Below are 22,989 nucleotides of genomic sequence, written 5' to 3'. Positions count from 1 at the left end.
AATCGTAGAGGGAGATCAAGAGATGAATACAATAAGCATATTCAGAAGGATGTAGCTTGCAGTAAGTACTGGGAGATGAAGAAGCTTGCACAGGATAGGGTAGCATGGAGAGCTGCATCAAACCAGTCTCAGGACTGAAGACCACATCAACAACAACAACAACATATAGTTTTAAACAATTCAATGGATGTACCTCCCCTACTTCCGTAGCATGCAACTACAGTAATTTATGAAAAGGCACTGTCATGAATTATTTATAGATCGCCCATTATCCATGCATGGAAAATACTGTTGTGGCATGAAAGGCATTAAGCCTCAATAAAGCAAAAAACATTTTTTACGTGGGCAACAGCCATCCAAATTCATCATTGCAGCTAGTAAAAATTATACATCTTGTAATTTTGTCGCATAACTGAGCTTCGATTAAATAGGGAAAACCAACAAGACCGCAACCACTGTGCTCAAGTGCTCATAAACTTAAGACAGCCAACTTCCTTACATTGGCCAAACCTGGCACACTAGGGTTCACAGCCCCAAACAGGTGTTCGTTAGGACAACGATCACTCTGTGGTAGCCACCGTCGTTGACTATACAGGAAGAAAGGTCCAGGGCTCCAGTGGGTGGACTCCGCCGATGGTCACTATGCAGGTTCAAAGCTGGTGTCGGAAGAGAACTTCCTTTGTCACATCCCAGCAGACGACAGGCAGCTTCGTTCAGGAGGAGCCATAGCCGCACTGCCCACAGCGCCGCCAAACACACAGCTTGTAACTTCAGCGTACCTGCATATTATTGTTATATGCATAGTCTGCCATGTTGTAGTTAGGTAAAAATATTTCCATCGTCCCTACGTGATAAATAATTCTCTGTGTATTTCTGGCTTTGAACTATATATCAATATGCGATGTAGTAGGCTGATGAGGGAGCTGAATCGAAAAGTATTTTCAGTTTGCGTTCTCGTGGCATTTCGTGGCAGCGATTTTATAATTAGGCAAAAAACGAAATATGAGCATCTTTGACTAGCCCGTTCAGACAGCTGGAGCTCGACATCCAGGTAGTGTAGAGATCACTGGTTCGAATGGATCGCAACGAGGGGTCTTTGAGTCGGCACAATTTTAGTAAAAATATTGTTAAGGTTAATTAGAATTAAGAAGGCCGATGCAGCATGATAAGGCAGAGAGAAATACTAGATGACTGAGATGCACAACCTATGAGATACTCAGTCTGACTGGAGAAAACCAGTATTAAGCCATATCTAAAACGGCAGTACTTCAAAATAGCAGCTAAACATAGTACGCGCTCTCAGTAACATCCACCGTATAAAAACTGGTGATTTATGCTTCCTCAAAGTGTGATAAAATTGACAAAATAATAATTTCATATTATTTTTAAGCGACCCGCCTGTGTAAATCTAAATACTGCAGAAAGCGATTTCAGTATTGTACATGTTGTAAGAGAAATATTAATCACAAACAAATTGATTAAAACATCATCAGATGCGCAATGGAAAGACGCGTAAACTGACGTGTAACATGTACGCAACCTGAAAGACTTTTAAAAGGCGAAGCAACATGTAATTTGATCTGCCCTGTGAAACAGTCAACTCGACTGTAAGTAGGGGAGAGAAGCACTTGTAGTGGCAGCCCTTTGCTGCCCAGTGTTGCGAACTGTCATACTAGCGAAAGCCAGGAATTGAGCGTTGGAAGAACTGGTGATACACTCTGAGATGTTTTCAACAGTCGGAGAAATTCTGATAGTTGCCATGTCATGAGACCTAAAACGTTCCGCCTGTAATTGGACTTCAAAATATCGCCGCGAGCTGTGCCTCATGCCTTGTGGAGTAATAGTTAGCGTCGCTGGCTGCGGTGCTGTGGGTCGCCAGTTCGAACCTGATCAACAGCGAATACCTGTTACTTAGCATATATCATTTCTGGAAGGTTCTCGACTTTCTTTTTTTGCAACGTTTGTATTTTCTGGAATATTCAATGTATGTATAAATAGCATCACACACTGTCAAGGAGTTGAGTTCTGTCTGTTCGCTGGTGTCTGTAATTAACGGGCTTTCAGTGCTACATGTTGTACGAGTACTTCATTCACGACCCTGTTTTCGGATTTGGACTCGATTGCGGCAGTGACGTGCCACTGTTTGTTGGCGGCTGGCTGCAGTCTGCGAACAGCTGAAGAGGCTGTTCGCCTCAGTTTCTCAGGCTGCTGCCCCGGGGCGTAGCGGCGGCGGAGAAACTGGCGCGTCGCATGGGACACCTCAAGCGTCACTTCTCCCGTTTCTTTCAATGTGCACTCTTGAAATTTCAGCTGTAACCTATTTCATGCTACACGACCTCTCTCTTTTAGTGATTGCCAAGGGAGTTTGTTGAGCATCTGCGCAACGCGCTGGTGCTTACTAAACGATCCCGTGACGAAACACGCCGCTCTTCGTTGGATCTTCTCTATCTCTTCTGTTAATTCTGCTTCGTTAGGGTCCGAGACTGACGAACAATAGTAAAGAACCGGACGAACGAATGTTTCGTAAGCCACTTCTTTCGTGGATAGATTAGATTTCGGCCGCGGTGGTCTAGCGGTTCTAGGCGCTCAGTCCGGAACCGCGGGACTGCTACGGTCGCAGGTTCGAATCCTGCCTCGGGCATGGATGTGTGTGATGTCCTTAGGTTAGTTAGGTTTAAGTAGTTCTAGTTCTAGGGGACTGATGACCACAGATGTTAAGTCCCATAGTGCTCAGAGCCAATTAGATTTCCTTAATACTCTCTGAATGCGTCTCACTCAGCCTGCTATCTGCTTTTTCTATACTTCGTTTTATGTGGTGATTCTACTCAAGTAGCTCCTACATTTGTAGACTTATTACTGTTTTCTGTGCTTTTTCTCCAATAACGTACTCAAATAGTAATTGACCTCCTCTCCTATTTACAGGCAAACTGTTAGATTTATTTACGTTCAGTGTCAAGTGCCAATCCACGTACCTGTCATCGATCCTCTGCAGATCTTCCTGCATTTCGCTACAGCCTTCTGGCGTTGCGGCTTTTCTATAGCCAACAGCATCGTGTTCATCCACTAGATCATATACACTGAAGCGCCAAAGAAACTGGTATTGGCATGCGTATTCAGATACAGCAAACAGTTAGAATATGGCTGTGCGTAGGCAACGCCTATACAGGGTGAAAAGTGTTTAAACCGACAAACTCTGGGAGGTTGTAGGGGACATCAAAACAAATATTTTTCCCTAATGTCATTTTTTCCTACGAGGATTATTTAAACCGTTGGATGCCGTATTACGCTCTTCAGTTGATAGAGGCCGTAGTACGATCTTCAATAGTTAGAGGGCGTATTACGCTCTTCAGTTGTAGGCAACTGCTGTGCACCAGTATAGTAGTGCATTGTCTCTGTTTACTAATGGAGCGATACACCTGGAGTGAGTACACTGATATGGTTGGTGCGTACTACATAGCGCACCACAACGGACGAACTGCACAGCGGGTTTATCAACAATAATATCTTAATCGCCGTATCCCGCATCATAGGACCTTTGATGCTGTGTACCAACGTCTACGTGAGACCATGTCCTTTAGCAGATTACCCGGACAGGGATGCCGTCGCACGGTAAGAACGCTACAATTTGAGGATGCTGTCTTGCAGCATGTGGAGCGGGATCCTTCAATCAGCACTCGTGCAATTGCACGTAACATGGGGACGAATCAGACGAATGTAAGAACAGTCCTTCGAGAGCAATTGTTACGTCCATTTCACTTACAGCGTGTCCACAGCCTGGAACCAGTTGATTATCCACCCAGAGCAGAGTTTTCGCAGTGGTACCTGGAACAGTGTGAAATGCATCCTACATTTCCATCCTCTGTGTTGTTTACCGATGAAGCAACGTTCGGGCACGATGGAGTCTTCAACATGCACAGTTCGCATGTTTGGAGTGAGGATAACCCACACGCCGCAGTTACTAGCGCTCATCAAGTGCGGTTCTTCGTTAATGTGTGGGTCGCTGTTGTTGGAGACTTTTTTTGGGCCGTATCTGCTACCTAGTTATTGTCTCTTGGTCATAAAAAAAATGGAAAAGTGTTTGTTAGTTTAAAAATTAATTTGCCGCCAGAGAAATCTTCCTCTACCGGTTTAAAAACTCCTCATAGGAAAAAATGACATTAGGGAAAAATATTCGTTTTGATCTCCCCTACAACCTCCCAGAGATTGTCGGTTTAAATACTTTTCACCCTGTATAAGACAACAAGTGTCTGGCGCAGTTGTTAGATTGGTTACTGCTGCCTCAATGGCAGGTTATCAAGATTTTAGTGAGTTTGAACTTGGTGTTGTAGTTGGCGCACGAACGATGGGATACAGCATCTCCGAAGTAGCGATGAAATGGGGATTTCCCCGTACGACCATTTCACGAGTGTGCCGTGAATATCAGGAATCCGGTAAAACATCAAATCTCCGACATCGCTGCAGCCGGAAAAAGAGCCTACAAGAACGAGAGCAAGATCGACTGAAGAGAATCGTTCAAGGTGACAGAAGTGCAACCCTTCCGGAAATAGCTGTAGATTTCAGTGCTGGGTCATCATCAAGTGTCAGCGTGCGAACCATTCAACTAAACATCACCGATATGGGCTTTCGGAGCCGAAGGCCCTCTCATGTACCCTTGATGACTGCATGACACAAAGCTTTAAGCCTCGCCTGGAGCCGTCAACACCGACATTGGACTGTTGATGACTGGAAACATGTTGTCTGGTCGGACGAGTCTCGTTTCAAATTGTCTCAGTTGGATGTACTTGTACGGGTATGGAAATGACCTCATGAATCTATGGACCCTGTATGTCAGCAGGGTACTGTTCAAGCTGGTTGAGGCTCTGTGATGGTGTGGGGCGTGTGCAGTTGGAGTGATATGTGACCCGTGATATGTCTAGATATGACTCTGTCAGGTAACACGTACGTAAGCATTCTGTCTGATCAACTGAATCCTTTCACATCCGTTGTGCACTCCGACAGACTTGGGCAGCTCCTGCAGGACACTGCGACACCCCGCACGTCCAGAATTGCTACAAAGTGGCTCTAGGGACACTCTCTTCTGAGTTTAAACACTTCCGCTGGCCACCAAACTTCCCAGAGATGAAAATTATTGAGCATATCTGGGATGCCTTGCAACATGCTGTTCAGAAGAGATCTCCATCCGCTCGTACTCTTACGAATTTATGCAGTTCTGCAGGATTCGTGGTGTCCATTTCCTCCAGCACTACTTTAGACATTAGACGCGTCCATGCCATGTCGTGTTGCGCTAGTTTTGCGTGCTCGCGGGGGTTCCACACGATATTCGGCAGGTGCACCAGTGCCTTTGGCTCTTCAGTGTATGTTACAAAAAATAATGGCCTTACAACATTCCCGTAGGATACTTCATAGATCAGCTTTACATCTGTCGATTTCATTCGGTTAAGAATAAAATATTTAATCCTCTCTCTTGTTAACTCCTAAATTTGGTCCCACATTTGGTCCGATACTCGGTAAGCTCGTATTTTGTTACGGCACTCTAGATTTCACATATGAACAGAGAAAGCAGTGTTTGGTAAGACTTCTATTTGCGGAATCCATGTTAGTTTTTGTAAAGCAGATTTTGGTTCTCCAGAATCATTACAGTGTGTGAGCAAAGAACATGTTCCTTAATTCTACAACAGATTGGCGCCATCTGCTTTGGCCTATAATTGTGTGTATCAGCCCTACAAGCCTTCTCGATAACAGTAATGACCTGTGCTGCTTTTTTCAATCGCTTGGTACCCTTCATTGTTCCCGCAAACTACGGTATACTACAGCTAGAAGCGGAACAAGGTCTTTCTCATAATCTCTGTAGTATCTCACAGATATCTCACCGGGTTCACAAACCTTTATTTACTTTACTTTCTATTCCGTGACTACTTATCTCAATACCTGCAACTTCAGCGTTTGTGCCGTGGCTGAATGGAAGAATCGTGTCACGGTCTCCGCCATGAAACAACTGCAGTGTACTGAATTCAGCGTTTCGGCCTTTTCTCCGTCATCTTACATTTCAGCGCCATTATCATCACTGAGCGATTGAATAGATGATTTCGAGCCACTTACTAACTTAAGGTAATATCAAAACTCCTTATGGTTTTTAGTGATTTTGTTGCCCTTAATGAACACACCTGGAAAACAGCCATACTTGTATGTATACAAAATGTTGAACACCCCTCCAAAGTGCCCTCGACTGACAGATGCAGTCGACAGAATGTGACGCTTTTAGCCAGGGCGTAGCATGGTTTTCTGCCCCCGATTAGTGAACATATCCTCATCAGTCGTCTTTTCAGCTACTCAGGACTCAGGAGACGCAGCCCTAATTTTTTCCTTCTCTTATTTTTCCTTTTTTCACTGCTTTCACCCTGTTCCAGTTTTAGCGAGTGACAACGCGTCAAGGGAATTGGATGATCCAGGGTTTAGGAATTACTGTATTTCTGTTAACAGATGTCACTCTTGTCGCCACTTCCCACATAAATCTGAAATGTGGCTGCCTCTGCTGTTTAGCACCTAACGCCGAAGTTTCAGGTTTTATTCCTGGTGGACAGGTCCGGTACGGGGTCAACTTAGCTTCGTGAGACCAAATGAGAAGCAGCTTGAATGAAATGCGATAATGACACACAAGTCGCCGAAATGGATGCAAAGCTGTGCCAGTTGTCCAAATGTGTGATTCGTTTAGTCTAATGTCGGGCCTGGGGATCTGATGGTAAGTCGAATGGCTGGAAACCGAGACGTCGCGGGATCGAATATCGGTCTGACCACGGATTTTTCAATTTAACCTGGCCCTAAGTTCTTAAAGATACGAGGAGATGACATAAATAACAAATGGTTCGGATTCCACTTTAAAATTGAAGTCCCCAGTTGGATAACTGGAGTAGGTTGGGGACACAGGAGTCGCCGAAGTGGCGTACGTTCGAAAGAATTTGCACCAGACCATCGAGACACACGAAATTATTTTTATTTCATTCAAAAACATGACATGTTTTGTGAAGATATCATTCCATTATCCAGTTCTATCAACAAGAAAACACAAACCATTATTCACATACTAACATACACGTAATGTTAATCTGTATTGTCCACGTCCCTTGATAAGTGAGCAGCTAATAAACATCGTTAAACATGTGAGACTCTCCATTGCACAGGGTGATTCCGTGACTATGTTACAAACTTTCAGGGGTGAGGAGAAGGCAAAAGTGTATCAATCTGAGATAAGCGACTTGGTTCGGAAACGACTGTGTCGAAAATTATAAGCGAAAATCGTTCTGATACCTCTGACTGGAATACATACACTGGTATTGTTGTTGTTGTTCGATTGTAGGGTAGGTAACTTTCAGAGGTGGTAGTGTGGACAAAAATGAGAAAAACTGTCTGGTAAACAAGTGCTGTAAAATATATACCTTCCGAGCTATGAGCCCTTGTCCATCTTCCATACTGTGAAACACATCTCTTCTACTGCAACGTGTTCGGTTTCGTATTTTTGGAGGAGATAGTATGGAACAAAACGAGAAAAAAAGTCGAGTAACTATGGGCTCTAAAATGTGTGCCTTACGAGCTATGGACACTTGTGCAGTAGAAGAGATGTATTTCAGAGTAGCAGTACTATTCACCTATCAAAGATCGTAATACGTGTACATCAGTGACAACCAACAACGAGTCAAAGATTTACTACCGCCTGGATGTCTACGTCATAGCAAAACGTAAAACTATCTTATACCTATATTGCAATGTTTGCATCTATTGAGGTTTGACACAACATAATATTCAAGTGTTCGCCATAATGTCCCTACTGATATCGTAACTGATCTATGGCTTCACAACAGGTAATTTGCACCAAAGTGGTTGCCAATATTTATCTAAGCTTTGAAATAAGCCGTATATCCTTCTGTAAGCCGACCAAGTAAATTTCATGTTTGTGTGTTCGCTTTTTTTTTTTTTTATTGTTACGGAGATGCGGGCATAGTCCGACATTTGCGTAGATAGGAACGGAAAACCACCAAAGAACCACATCCAGGCAGGCGACTGCGCAAGACAAGAAGTGCGAATTCTATCCAGGTGCGGCTCACTACTCAGATCTCTCATTTCGTTTTGTTAACTATTGTTAATCGAAACGCGCATATTTTCTTACAAAAATAGGTCTTCTGAGAAGATGAGAAACATTCACCAATTAGAATAACCGTATCGAATTTTGTGTCTCGTCAGCAAACGCTATAGACGAAATGAAACTGGCGTAAGCTCCTCATTACCAAGCAATTATTTTCAATGTCTGGGGGGGTACGTGATATCATCACCTCCTTTAATTGGAATCTCTCGACTTTTATCTGTGTCGCGTAATAAGAACGAGTTCATTCGTGAAATTCTTTGTTAAGGTAAATATTCTCGCACGTTATTTAACTGTGATTCCAGATAATTCTTTTGAGCCTGTGCACAGAGCTAAAAATTATACTTTCACGCCATAACTTACACGTTGTTTCTTTCATTTTCAGAAAAACATGTTCAAATATCGGAACATTCTGAAGAAATCCACGCGACCCGAAGTTATCCTCAAGGAGCTGAAGGTAAGTTGATCATAAACATTGGTCTCTTTACTGAACTTGGTTCCAAAATTATTGTTTTTCTACTTCACAAATCACTACTCTGATGAATTTTGCAACTCCATAATAACTTATATATAATACTCGATGTCAATGCCGTATATATATTACCCAATATCCTGAAATAAATGAAAATCTTCTGCGGTTTAAGGACCACACAACTGAGCTGTCCTCGTTTAAAGCAAGAACTATATTTTTTTTTCTGGGACAAAAAGTGCTTCAAATAATTCGACGGGCTACTTCGACGCATTTGACGGAGGGAACGACTTTTCATTTCTTGTAGCATATTCCTAATGTAAACATTACCATAGATTTTTTGATATTATTTGAACGCAACTCCTTTAGACAACGAACGTCGTAACTGCTGCTCAGAATCATCGAAAAGATCATTAAACAATTTTCTAGGTAGTGTTTATGGCGTAAGTGTTGATTGATTGCACTATAGGCTACGCAGAACTCTGACAGCTGCCATCACATTGTCGCTCTGCACGGATAAGACATACCATTATTTGTATTCTGTTGGGAACACAGGAATAGCTACGCAGGTACACACAAATCTCTTTGCATTCTTCCAAAATACCGACGCTTGTTTGAGTCATAGCAATAATCCATAATGTAATGAAATGGAATTTGATTCACTTTCTTCTCTAATTATCTTAACTCAGACATTAACACCACTTGATTACTAACACAAACAAAAATTTATTCCATGACCTGAGCATAACTTTAACAGCTACCTCTCATGAAGGAAATAAATCTGAGACGTACAGTCAGTGGCGTGGCCAACAATAAACACAGGCTTGAGCGCACGTCTGTGAGACGTCAGCAATGTAGTGTTACTGCTGGCCGACACAAACGGATGAAGCCTGAGGCCCGTATTACACTGTAGAAGAACGTTGTCAAAGATTTCGACAAATTCATTTGACCAAACTACTTCACTGGAGCTATTCATAGACTAGAAATATTAGTCTATGGAGCTCTTACGCAAGTCTAAAATTTTTCGTCATTGTTGTTAGGGAATGGAAGCCGAACAGTTAATCGCCTGTACAACAGCATATGATGGTGGCGAGCGCATTGCTTGAAAATAAAGAGAAATGGAAGCGATTGTGGGTGAAATCGTGGATAGCAAAGAGAAACTCGAAGTGTTTACCAGAATTTGCTTCGTGAACCATAATGCGAGGACATAAGGAACAGCGAAAATTATTTGATACTGAGCTAACAAATATTTCAGTTTGCCCTCTTGCAAGTGGGCCCTCATCTTTGCCTCCACGAAACTTATTTACGAAATGCCATTTCTTAATTTCATTCATAATAATAGATATTTTTGGAAAGCCTGCAAGTGTGCCATTCACGATTTAAATAATGAAATACTGCACTAGTTACGTATTTTTTCATCTAAATATGACACGCTTCGCGAATTTATTCCCGTTATCAAGAGGAAATATTTACATAGACAGTATTTTCTGTGAGTTGTTCTGCCTCTCTTGCCTTGCAGTTGTGTTTTTATGGTCTACTGCAATCGGACAGATTTCTTTTGTCCGATTTTAAGAAATATCACATAAAATACCAATGTAAATATTTTAAATTGAGCATGAGAATAAATTCTCGAAAAGCCTCGTGCAAATCGTGAGAAAATATGTAACTGGTGCAGTGTTTGACTATTTAAATCTTGAATGCTATTTCTGCTAAAGAGCGTGTCATGGTTAGGTTAAGATTTTTAACAACAGGCGATAACTATACCACTTTTAACATAGTATTCGAATCCCACAGTGTATAATTTTACGTGTTATTCCAGAAACATGTGAACCAATAGAGAATTAACCTAAGGAGAAATTTATGGAAGTTATTTTATTTAGATTAGAAATAAATGCATCTATTTCACTTACGTATACTTTGAACACTCTCGACTTTTGACATCTCTCTCTCCTTTCACATAACTTTCTTTCTATATGTAAGCTTAACATCATTCACAATGCACCTTCTGCGAATGCAGCTAATTGCTCCTCCTATTTCTTTGTAAGATTCCAATCGTTTATTACCGTTTTTGTAGTCAGCGTGCTTAGTGTTCCGAAGAATTTCGCACTCCTCATACTTTGCAATGATCGCTGTGGTGGTACCCACGCACCAAATGTACTTCGTCATTTTATAGCTTAAATGCAGTAAAGCAAGCTAAGTGACTTGTATACAGTGGCGAACTGTGATCGAAATTAGGCCCTCGCTCTTACTGTTATCAAAGATCTTTGCTGAAAGCTTTCCTACTACACGGTCAAAAAATTTGACCAAAAGGCTTTGATAAATATTTATAAGTGGCCACGAACACTACAACGCTGTCGTCACCCAGACGTGTGCTCAGGCTTGGATGTATCGTAGGCCAAGAGTCAGTTCTGCATGACGTCCTGGTTAAGCACACAACCTTAAGTTTCTGTCTGTTCCTTCTTAGTCATCTCACTTCTGTGTGGCTACTACATACAACACGTGTTAAGAACTTTTGCCTTCGAATAAAAACAGATTGTACTCCTACGTCCTCTTGCACAGTAATCAGCCAAAACAACAAGACTACCTCATTAATAGCATGTTGGTCCACCTTCGGAACGCAATAAAACAGCGAAGTCCTTCGTAGGTTTCCGGAGAGAGCCGACGCTGACGCCCGATGGCTTCACAGAAGTGTTCCACAGGGTTAGATCAGGCGAATTTTTAACCAAGACAGGAAACTGACTTCACTAACGTGCTTCTCAAATCACTGAAACACGCTTCTGCCCTTGTGACACTGACAGTCATTTGGTGGAAGGTCCATCATCGTCAGCGAAGACATCAGTCATGAAGGGATACAGGTGATCTGCAAGTTTCTTAAGAACAAATGTACAGTGCTTGAGGATCAGAGAGGTAAAACAGGTCAGTTAAAAACAAATGTACAATGCTTGAGGATCAACCAAAATTACTTACCTTTGTTGAAGGAGAGACAATGAACAGTTTCTCGTCGCAAAAGAATATTGTAACTGGTAAAGTGAAACTAAAAATTTTTTATAAGCTGACTACCATTTTTATTTTGGGTAAAAGAATACGTATCGCAGCTGCTGAGGAACAGAAATGAGCAAAACCAGGATGAAGATACAGACGTAACCTTTCCAGCGGTACGAGTAGTCAAGAGTCAAGAGAAGAACAGTGAGGATGCTTCTACTGATAGGAGACTCCCGGGAAGACTTAAGGGGCTAGGTGAAGCGTTGAGTGCCGAGTTCTCCTGGGATGTTCCAGGAGAAATGGTAAGTGGTTCCTGACGATCCCAGTGAGGACGCAGTGTGAGATGCTGCCACAGCGCCACTCTGAGGCTGTGCAGCCTCCGACGTGGTACCAGGAAAACTTTCCTGATTGCACGGTGGTCGTACCAAATTCAAGGAAAGGAAACTGTTTCGTACCTGAAAGACTTACAGTGAAGTCGGTAATATAACATTAACATTCGACAGAGCAAATTATTAATACTCTGATTGGAGTACTTTAGTGTAGAATGTGACGGTAGAGGAAATGGTAGTGTTGGGTTCGAGAGATGTGCGTGGCAATGTCCTATAAAAAACACTTTTTACTAAACATTACAAAAAGTCAAGCATTAAAGTGAGTTCCCCATAAATAGGTGACCCACAGATTTACAATTTTACAATGAGCGTGTACAATGACACCCCGGATGTACAATAATTTCAAACAGTACAATTAACTTCCCTTAGGAATTTTATAAATACTTTGCATAATGGTCCCAAAATGTACAATAATTTTAACAGTACAAAATACCATTGCTTAGGAAGTTGCGCAGCATTTTAAAAAGTTATTAAATAAAATGAAGGCAAGAACTAAATTAAAGAAATAACCTGACTCCCACACTCCTTTCAAACAACAAAAGTACATAACACTCTCATACAGCTTAAATATCAATTTAACAGTAACACTAATCACTTCAAATCGGCCCCCACGTTAAACATGAGGAAACCTCAGTTTAAATAAAACTACCCAGCAAGATATACAGCGATCAAAATGGATCTCGGAAGCAACTGACATCCCTGAATGTTCCTGAATTCACGGACAGTGGACAGCCATCCACCGGGCAATACAAGACAGCTAGAGTCTCTTTAACATAGGCTACTAATAAATGCCCACAGTCTGTAAAATGCACTTTCACCTTGTGCGATTAAACGCCAGGGTCGGTAACCCATTGCATCTTGCCGCTGTACAACTTTCTAACAATTAGGATGTTGCATACAAACAAGAGAAACAGAAGAGGTTCGTGTTCTGGTATAATATTCTGGGTAGAAGCTCCGCTAACGTTTCCCAGTTTTCGTCAGGCCGGCACATTCAGCAAGACATGTCCATTCTGTCCCACGTTGTCTCTGCCGTGTTCACTTGCTGGCCGCCACACAGAAATTGAGAGCCCGAGAGAAGGCGGCAGGCGGAGCGCTCTCTTCACAGTTGTGGCGAGCGCTGGCCGATCAAATCTTCTCACGTCCGTCACATAGTTGAACAGCCACAGGATAGCTACAGTGAATAGTTCTTGAATGGTTGAGTATAGTGTCTAAGTTCTGGAGTACCAGTTCACAATCGCAATTTAAAATGACACATCTGCTCAAAGTAAGATAATCCTACTATTTAAAAGGTTTTCCACTCAGTGGTGTGGTGATACAGCAACCAGTACGTAGAACGGGGAGAAGAAAACAGTCTTTATTGCGATGCTGAAATTACTGTTTATTTATTCATCACTGGCGCACGTTTCTCTTAATTGAAGACATCTTCATATCGACCTACATTAAAATACAATCGAATTGGAAAGGCTTGACCCTACCTTGGGATTGGACGATATTAGGAAAATTAAAAATTGGAGTTACCCATAAATGTTGATAAATGAGTTATGTATATCGATGAGAAAACATCCTCAAAAATAAATTGCCCTCATCATGTGCAAGAGGCAAATGTGTGTTGAGGCAAATATGTGATCCCGCCACGTATTAAAAGCAGAACATCCGATAACCTTGAAATACACGAAATTAATTATAAAGCAACCGGTCATTTTCATGATATTTTCAAATAAAATCATTCCGTTTTTTGTTGTTAAAAGAATATTTATTGCGACTGAAATTTAGACACGTTGTCATTTTCAAGCATTGTGTGATGTTGTAACCCACTCAACAATATAAAGCTGTGTCATGCTATGTAAGAGCAGTTGCATGTGGTCGTGTGAATTTATCAGCTGTTCCATATACATTGTACGTTATAGAGTTGATAAAATAATGATATAAATACTCAGCCCTATATCGTATATAGTATATGGAAATGAAAATATTTCGAAAATGCAATCGCACTAAATACTGTTGTAACAGCAAAAAGCGGAATGATTTCATTTAAAATTTCACAAAGGCTGTGGACCCAGTTGTCATCAAACTTCTATTTTCATGACAGATATAGTTCGCAGAGTGAAGGAGGAAATAACGGAAAAAGATGCGAAGTAATTACCTTGCCGGGTTGCATAATGTGGTCCAGTGAATACAAGACAAGATCAGGCCTGAACAGTTTGTCAAATGGTAAACATACTAGAATCGTCTGTGACCACATACACGATACTGAGGCACATCAGGCCTGTGACAAGTGTGCATTGACCACGGTAGATGGCGTTAGTTCATAGTGAGTTATGGAGCGTTCTTTTTTAATATTATTTAGAAAATTTTATAAATAACTAACCACATCGTGTTGAAACAACAAGTTGGAAAACGTTCGTACTCTACAGTAAAAATATGTCAATGCTAACAAACAATAAGTTAAAATTATGTGAAGGTAACTGAAGACGTAAACTCACAGGGAGTTTTTTCATCGAAAAACAGAAAATAGATGAAAACAGAAGATAAATTCTAGATGCAAATGGTCACATAAAGTAGAAGCAGGTCCGTAGGTCATATGATAATGCTGATGCAAGGGCATATAAACTAAAATCCTCAGTAAAGTTATGCTAAAAACTAACTACTATACAATAAATTATTGAAAGTACTCGACGAGATGTAGGGACATTTATCTCTTAGATGTTTTTTCTATCAGAATAGCAAAAGAATAGATATACAGTACAGTTAAAATTGTGTACGGAAGGGCACGCAAAGTAGACACTAGTCCATGAATAAAATTATTTAAATGCTAGGTAATTAGCAATATAGGTAAAGGAGCGTATAGAGTTAGATATACTTTCATGGGCTGACTTGTAGGCCGATACAGAGACACGTTTCCTCCTCCGTGATTTTGTCGACTATAACGTTCATGAAAATGACCGCTTGCAGTTCTTGCTTTTCTAATTCCTTCCGTGTATTTCAAGGTTATAGGATGTTAAGTATGACGACAGCATACATTTGCCTTGAGTATTTTTGTTGCACATGATGAGAGCAGCTTATTTTCGTGAATGTTTTGCCATTGATATCCACAATATTTATCGGTTCGTTCAATTTTTAATTTTCATAACTTTGTCCAATCGCAAGGTAGGAAAAATACGCTCTACCTCGATCGTATTTTAATGTAGGCTAATCATAAGATGCTTTTAATTAGGCAAAATGCTCGTCATTCATGAATAAATGCCGGCCGCTGTGGTCGAGCGGTTCTAGGCGCTTCAGTCCGGAACCACGCGGTTGCTACGGTCGCAGGTTCGAATCCTGCCTTGGGCATGGATGTGTATGATGTCCTTAGGTTAGTTGGGTTTAAAGAGTTCTAAGTCAAGGGGACTGATGACCTCAGATGTTAAGTCCCATAGTGCTTAGAGCCATTTGAACTATGAATAAATAAACAGTAATTTCGACATCGCAACCAACACATATTTATTCTCCTCAGCCTAGGATTTAGCCTTAAGAGGTTAATGGGGCGTAATTGGGATAGAATGTTGTAGTTGCGGAAAATTTATTCATCGCTGAATAGTGACTATCAATTTAAGTTTAAATACAACCTGCATTAGAGAACGAGGCTGCAGATTTAGTATGTCAGCAGCATAAATAAATAAATGTGTGCAACTCGTGATACAAAATTTGGCTATCCATTTTGCTATGATACGACACCACAAGCGGCAGCTAATGGAAACCAGCACACGTCATTTAGACATGCTTGGGAGACTTACCTGATTCTTGAAGGGTAGGTATCCTTATACTCCTACCCAAACCATGGTAGGAACGTTGATGTACGAGTGGTTATAGGCAACGAATCGACCTGTAAACTTTCGTTTACCAATTGTTTGAGCTTTATTTATTTGTCCAGGGATCATCTCGAAATATATAATTTATCAACGTAACGCAAGGAAAATAGATAGCTCAAATACGCATACACACAGAACAATCAAATGCAGGGCAGTTTGTCAGCAGTGGCGTTGCTGAAGGAGCCATCCTGACATCCGCCAGGAATGATTTAGGAAAACCACGGAAAACCTAAATCAGGAGTCATTGTCGTAAGAACTGCGCTGCCTTATTCGGCTGATCCATACTGTGTGTCCTTTTGACCACACAAAATTTACACCAGATAACTTATAACACAGGCTGTTTCAGAAAGAATATAGACATTCTAAAGAATTGTATTGTCAAAACTGCACCGCGACTCGCTTATTTGAGGAACGAATTTACAGTCCAGCTTATTTTCAAATGGTTCAAATGGCTCTGAGCACTATGGGACTTAACTGCTAAGGTCATCAGTCCCCTAGAACTTAGAACTACTTAAACCTAACTAACCTAAGTACATCACACACATCCATGCCCGAGGCAGGATTCGAACCTGCGACCGTAGCGGTCCTGCGGTTCCAGACTGTAGCGCCTAGAACCTCTCGGCCACACCGGCCGGCTAGCTTATTTTCGTTGCTGCTAGATGTCACTTGTCTTTTGCTTGGTTGGTTATCGTCACCTGTTGCAAAATGGTTACTCCCTGCATAATTATTTTGTTTTCTCTTGTTTGCGAAGTATAATTCCGCGATGAAAATCAAAAAAGGTTTGAGGTTGTGGCACTGAACTCATACTTCAAATGGATGGAACGTTCGCGATTGGTATCGACTTTTCGTAGGCACAGGATATGTCGTGGGCGCCCTCGGTCTGCAATGTTGCACGAAATCGATCCGCTTTCCAACGTGGTCCTATAAAAATAACTCGTCATGCCAGTCGGGAGCTTCAACTGCCTACAACAACAATTTGGCGTGTTTTGAGACGTCGTTTGGTTATGAAGCCGTACAATTTACATCTGTTACTGGATTTAAGTCATGACGACAAATGCAAACGTGTAGCCTCTTCTGCCGAGCATCGGAATGCTATTGACAATGATGACACTTTCGCACAAGGCACCATGTTCTGTGATGGCGTGGCTTTCCACCTTAGTGGAAAATAAACAAACACAATGTTCGAATACGGGGCCTACACAGCCCAAAGCACACACTGAACATAAGCAATACTCACCCAACTCGATATGTTTAGTGCACTATCACACTCATCTGTTTAAGGCCCATTCCTCTTTAATGTAAATGCGGTTATCGGTCAGCAGTATTTTGCTATGTTACAAAACTGGTTGTTTCCGAGGCTGAACGAGGACAACTTCATTTCTCAACAAGACGCGGCACTCCCCCAGTGGAGTCGCCGAGTGTGTGAATATCTGAATGAAACTGTACCGAGACATTGGATTGGTCTTCAAGCTTTCCAGCTGTCCCGCACGGGCACTGGAATTGACGCCCTGTGACTTATTTCTGTGGGGTTTCATTAAGAGCAACGTTTATGCAACAACACTTCAACAGAACCTAGAAGAGTTGAAGAATTGAATCCTGCTGCCATAACATCAATGACGATGGACACGCTTACGCGATTACGGGAGGAATTCGACTACCGACGTGATACTTTTAGAGTCGCTGGTGGACGACATATTGAACATCTGTAATCTAAAATGGTGAAATTCGTAAATACGTGTCCCAAGTTTCGTAGCTGTATGTCTTACTACCCTGCATAAACATAATTTTGCACTACGTCACTGTAAACACACTAATAACTTCAGGACCACAAACTTGCTGTTATGTTTCTTGGACTTTATTTTACAGGTCCGTCTTGATCACGCAAAAGTTTACACTCCACTATTACCGGTTTCGACTATTGCCATCTTCAAATATTTTACAACAAAAACAGGGCGTAGCCAACCAGTCTGCTGACGCTAAATCTATGAAAGGCCTGGTGCTATATAAGAAAGATAAAAGGTGTTTACATGATTAACGGCAATGTATACCAGCCATACATACCATAAAATATTCTGATGTATCAACGTCAAACTAAACATGTGGCTACTTAGTAATTGGTGGTGGTGATCAGAATGTGTGTGGTATTTATGCAAATAAACTGAGGCGAGCAGTGGGTACTATAGCTAGGGCACACGATTAACGAGTGTCGCAAATATAACGGTTAAAATGCAGTATGCATAGTCATTAATTAAAATTACTTCACATGCAAAACGAGCACTGACAATAAAACACGTACTGGTGTACAGTATATTGAATTAGATCCATACTTAAAATCTACATAAAAAGCACAAATACCAGTAATGTGAATCTCCTAGCCTGACGAAGAAAAACACACAATTGTGTAAAAACCAAGATAGAAAGTTTAAGAATAAAATCACATCTATGAAACGAAATCTTCCAGGATAACAAAACAAGTATCCTAACATAAGCGTTAGGTAACTGACGAAACCTTGACTATTATTAAAAAATTAAAAAATCGATATTCGAAAATACATCCGGAGTGGTATCTCGATGGCGGCGCGTCGTGGCTTCTCTGTACGACTTTTTGTTTTCCTTCGGCGGAACTTGCGGAGGAATACCCAGTCTCCTCGTCGCTGGCGGCCGGTGCGCACAATCGCACGCTAAGCCTTTGGGGCGCTCGACGCTGCTCGAACTAGTACGTTCCTGAATATATCAAAACAAACATTCAGGTTAAACTCCTCCCGTTCATTCAGTAGTAATTCCGGTTGTCGTTTTCTGTGTACATCAATATCCATTTCCTCGAGTAGGTTCAGTAGCTGCCCTTTGGCGCCTATGCAACGCTTCAACATTATTCTCTCTGCTTCCTGGCGAATGTTTGTCTCTGTCCAAATATGTATCGAAAGCGCCCTTATTTTGGTTATACGTGCGCTCTCTAAAACTAGACTAGAAATTCCTTCCTGTCTGTCCGATATAAAACTTATTGCAGTCTTGGCAGTTGATCCTATAGACGCCAGGTTCCAAATATTTGTTGCTGCTGTTGCCAAATTTGCGGCGTAGCCTAGAACCAGTTGTACTTTTCGTTTGAAATCCAATTTTTACTTTCATTTTTGGAAAGCCTGTGCAATTCTGTCAGAAAATGCACCGTTGTACGGCACGGCAAAGAACTTCTTGCCCTCTGGTTCTATTCTCTCCTTCTTGTCACGTATTTTTGACTTCCGTTTATTATAAATGTTCATTACATACGGTCCTTACATCTGTTTACGTCTGTTGCTTGTCTAATCATATTTAATTCTCCCACCTCCCATTAAGTTTGAATGGTAGTTTTAGCATCCTGTTGATCATGGCTCTGAAGTATACCCATTTATGCCTCTTACGGTGACAGTACTTAACGTTTATAATGGTGTCAGTAGCCGTCGTCTTCCTAAATATGCTAATCTTATGCCTTCCATCCCTTTTAGTTGACCTAAGATCCAAAAAACTTTATCATCAATTAATGTTCCTTGGACTTCTTTCAGTCTGATCCGAAAACTGAATCAGTGCATTACTGACATGTGGAATAATCGGGTCCACTGCCTGATGTCTGTGTCGCTGTGGCATAATATTTCGGCCACGTAACTCGTTGCCTTCTTCAGGTGCTACCTGAGACTACCGTGTTGGAAGATGTTGTCCAGTATTTATGCCCGCAGGAGCAGCACCAGGCGGGCGCGGACCGCGAACGGAACGCCCGACACAGGACGCGCCTCAGAGGCTGCCACAGATGGCGATTAAGTCGAGCGCGGACGTCCGAGGGAGCACCGAGGAAGAGACACCTTACAAGCAGCGCCAGGCGCGCGCGGACGGCAAACAGAGCGCCCAGGTCACTCTGGGCATAAATACTGGACAAGATCCTCCAACACGGCAGTCTCAGGTAGCACCTGAAGAAGGCAACGAGTTACGTTGTCGAAATATTGCGCCAGAGCGACACAAACATCCGGCAATAGACCCGATCATTCCACATGTAAAGATGTCGCCAGGAAGGCCTGAAGAGTTACATCAGTGCATTGTTGTTGTTGCTGCTGCTGTGGTCTTCAGTCCCGAGACTGGTTTGATGCAGCTCTCCATGCTACCCTATCCTGTGCAAGCTTCTTCATCTCCCAGTACTTACTGCAACCTACATCCTTCTGAATCTGCCTAGTGTATTCATCTCTTGGTCGCCCTCTACGATTTTTACCCTCCACGCTGCCCTCCAATGCTAAATTTGTGATCCCTTGATGCCTCAGAACATGTCCTACCAACCGGTCCCTTCTTCTTGTCAAGTTGTGCCACAAACTCCTCTTCTCCCCAATCCTATTCAATACCTCCTCATTAGTTATGTGATCTACCCATCTAATATGCAGCATTCTTTTGTAGCACCACATTTCGAAAGCTTCTATTCTCTTCTTGTCCAAACTATTTATCGTCCATGTTTCACTTCCATACATGGCTACACTTCATACAAATACTTTCAGAAATGACTTCCTGACACTTAAATCTATACTCGATGTTAACAAATTTCTCTTCTTCAGAAATGCTTTCCTTGCCATTGCCAGTCTACATTTTATATCCTCTCTACTTCGACCATCATCAGTTATTTTGCTCCCCAAATAGCAAAACTCCTTTACTACTTTAAGTGTCTCATTTCCTAATCTAATTCCCTCAGCATCACCCGACTTAATTTGACCACATTCCATTATCCTCGTTTCGCTTTTGTTGGTGTTCCTCTTATATCCTCCTTTCAAGACACTGTCCATTCCGTCCAACTGCTCTTCCAAGTCCTTTGCTGTCTCTGACAGAATTACAATATCATCGGCGAACCTCAAAGTTTTTATTTCTTCTCCATGGATTTTAATACCTACTCCGAATTTTTCTTTTGTTTCCTTTACTGCTTGCTCAATATACAGGTTGAACAGCATCGGGGAGAGGCTAGAACCCTGTCTCACTCCCTTCCCAACCCCTGCTTCCCTTTCATGCCCCTCGACTCCTATAACTGCCATCTGGTTTCTGTACAAATTTTAAATAGCCTTTCGCTCCCTGTATTTTACCCCTGCCACCTTCAGAATTTGAAAGAGAGTATTCCAGTCAACATTGTCAAAAGCTTTCTCTAAGTCTATAAATGCTAGAAACGTAGGTTTGCCTTTCCTTTATCTATTTTCTAAGATAAGTCGTAGGGTCAGTATTGCCTCACGTGTTCCAACATTTCTACGGAATCCAAACTGATCTTCCCCGAGGTCGTCTTCTACCAGTTTTTTCCATTCGTCTGTAAAGAATTCGCGTTAGTATTTTGCAGCTGTGACTTATTAAACTGATAATTCGATCATGCAGCTGTTTTTTTAATGGTTTTTCTAAAGAGTAATCAGTGATTTACTCTTTAGAAAAACCATTAAAAAAACAGCTGCGTAAATTCACTGAATAGTAGTGACGTCTCAGTAATATGTAACGCGTTGTGTAAAACTTTTCTGGACGTACGTCAGTGTTTGAGGACTGGAGAACCCTCAGTAGCATAGAGTATTTGGAAGGAGCGTCGTCGGCTGAGGCCCGTAGTGTCCCCGCGGAAGTGGGGCGCCTCGTGACGTCACGGTGCCGTAGTGGCCGCCGGAGTAGGGTGTGGTGTGGGCGGCGGCGCGTACTCGCGGAAAGCCATCGATCTCTAACCCACTTGGCGCGGCGCGGGGCGGCGCGGCGCCTCTCGTTTGCTTAAAGGGGGCGGCGCCGGCCGCGACCCAGGGGCGCCGACCTATCAGTCTGGCCGGCTCCGCAGCACTGCCGCTTCTCCGGGCTGCCGCACGCAAAACTGCCGCTAAGGGACAGCACAGAGTAAATATCTCTGGAGTGAGCATTGCGTTCTGCGCATGTTGTCAACATTAAACCAGGACTGTCACGTGTTTTCGGGACTTCGCTGTGCCTGTGTGCTTTCCGCAGCGTTTGAAGTTCATAAAATCAAGAGTTTTTGTTGTGTTTCACCGTTTGTTGATAGTGTAATAGCGATGATGAATTACTGTTGTTGCTACGGATGCAAAGAAAAATATGAGAAAGGAGGGATAGTAACTTTTCATGGGTACATACCATATAGCTCTAATTATAGTTACCATATTAGTAAGAGACCACTGTATATGTTTAAAAATTTCGAGACGCATTATAATTAAGGCTTGATTCTGTAGACCTATTTTTCTACGATTTTATGACTATATAATAGATATTACGGCTCGTACAAAAGTTTACAAACAATCGCTTCCTCTCGTAAATTTGCTAGTGGAACAGGAAAGGGAATGGTTAGTTGTTTCAGCAAATACTATCCTCCATACATTTATGAGTGACTTGTCGATTATGTACGAGGGCTATCCACAAAGTACATTACGTTTTGGAATTAAAAATAAATAAAGTATTGGAATTTTTTTTATTATATACAAATGAAAGCCACACTTAAATACTACTTTTCTACATAGTTGCCATTTAAATTAAGGCACTTATCGTAGCGATGGACAAGCTTGGAAATTCCTTCGTCGTAAAATTCTGCCGCCTGCCCCTTCAATCACGTGGTTAATCAGTAACCCGGTAGAAATACGATTATTGTGGATTTCCTGGAAAGAGGCACTACAATAAACTCTCAAAAGTATTGCCAAACTCTGCACAACCTCAGAAGAGCAATAGAAAACAAGCGCAGGGGAAAGTTGGGCTCAAAGATCTTGCTGATTCACGACAACGCCCGGGCCCACACGGCAAATGCCACTCGTGAAATTCTCGAATCTTTTAAGTGGGAGTTGTTTCCTCATCCGCCGTACAGTTCCGACCTGGCACCGAGCGACTTCCACTTATTCCCAGCAATGAAGAAGTGGTTGGCTATGCAGCGTTTTGATGACGACGCACAGCTTCAAGAAGAGGTAACCACGTGATTGAAGGCGCAGGCGGCCGAATTTTACGACGAAGGAATTTCCAAGCTTGTCCATCGCTACGATAAGTGCCTTAATTTAAATGGCAACTATGTAGAAAAGTAGTATTGAAGTGTGGCTTTCATCTGTATATAATAAAAAAAATTCCAATACGTTATTTATTTTTAATTCCAAAACGTAATGTACTTTGTGGATAGCCCTCGTATATAGATTACTCAATCTACTATTTCTTTAATAAACT

General features: G+C 41.9%; 1 protein-coding gene across 1 annotated transcript in view; it reads left to right on the top strand.

Annotated features, from left to right (window-relative positions):
- LOC126088361 (C-Maf-inducing protein-like) overlaps window positions 1-22,989 on the top strand; it is a 938,159-nt gene that overhangs the window by 851,546 nt on the left and 63,624 nt on the right. The window contains exon 4 of the mRNA XM_049906499.1: window positions 8,520-8,591. Coding sequence (XP_049762456.1) covers window positions 8,520-8,591 — 72 coding nt within the window. The remainder of the gene's footprint in view (window positions 1-8,519; window positions 8,592-22,989) is intronic.

Source organism: Schistocerca cancellata, chromosome 6 (assembly GCF_023864275.1).
Source record: "Schistocerca cancellata isolate TAMUIC-IGC-003103 chromosome 6, iqSchCanc2.1, whole genome shotgun sequence".
In the NCBI taxonomy this organism is placed as follows: Eukaryota; Metazoa; Arthropoda; class Insecta; order Orthoptera; family Acrididae; genus Schistocerca; species Schistocerca cancellata.
Note: the sequence above shows the minus strand (reverse complement) of the source record. Positions and strands in the feature narration are given on the sequence as shown.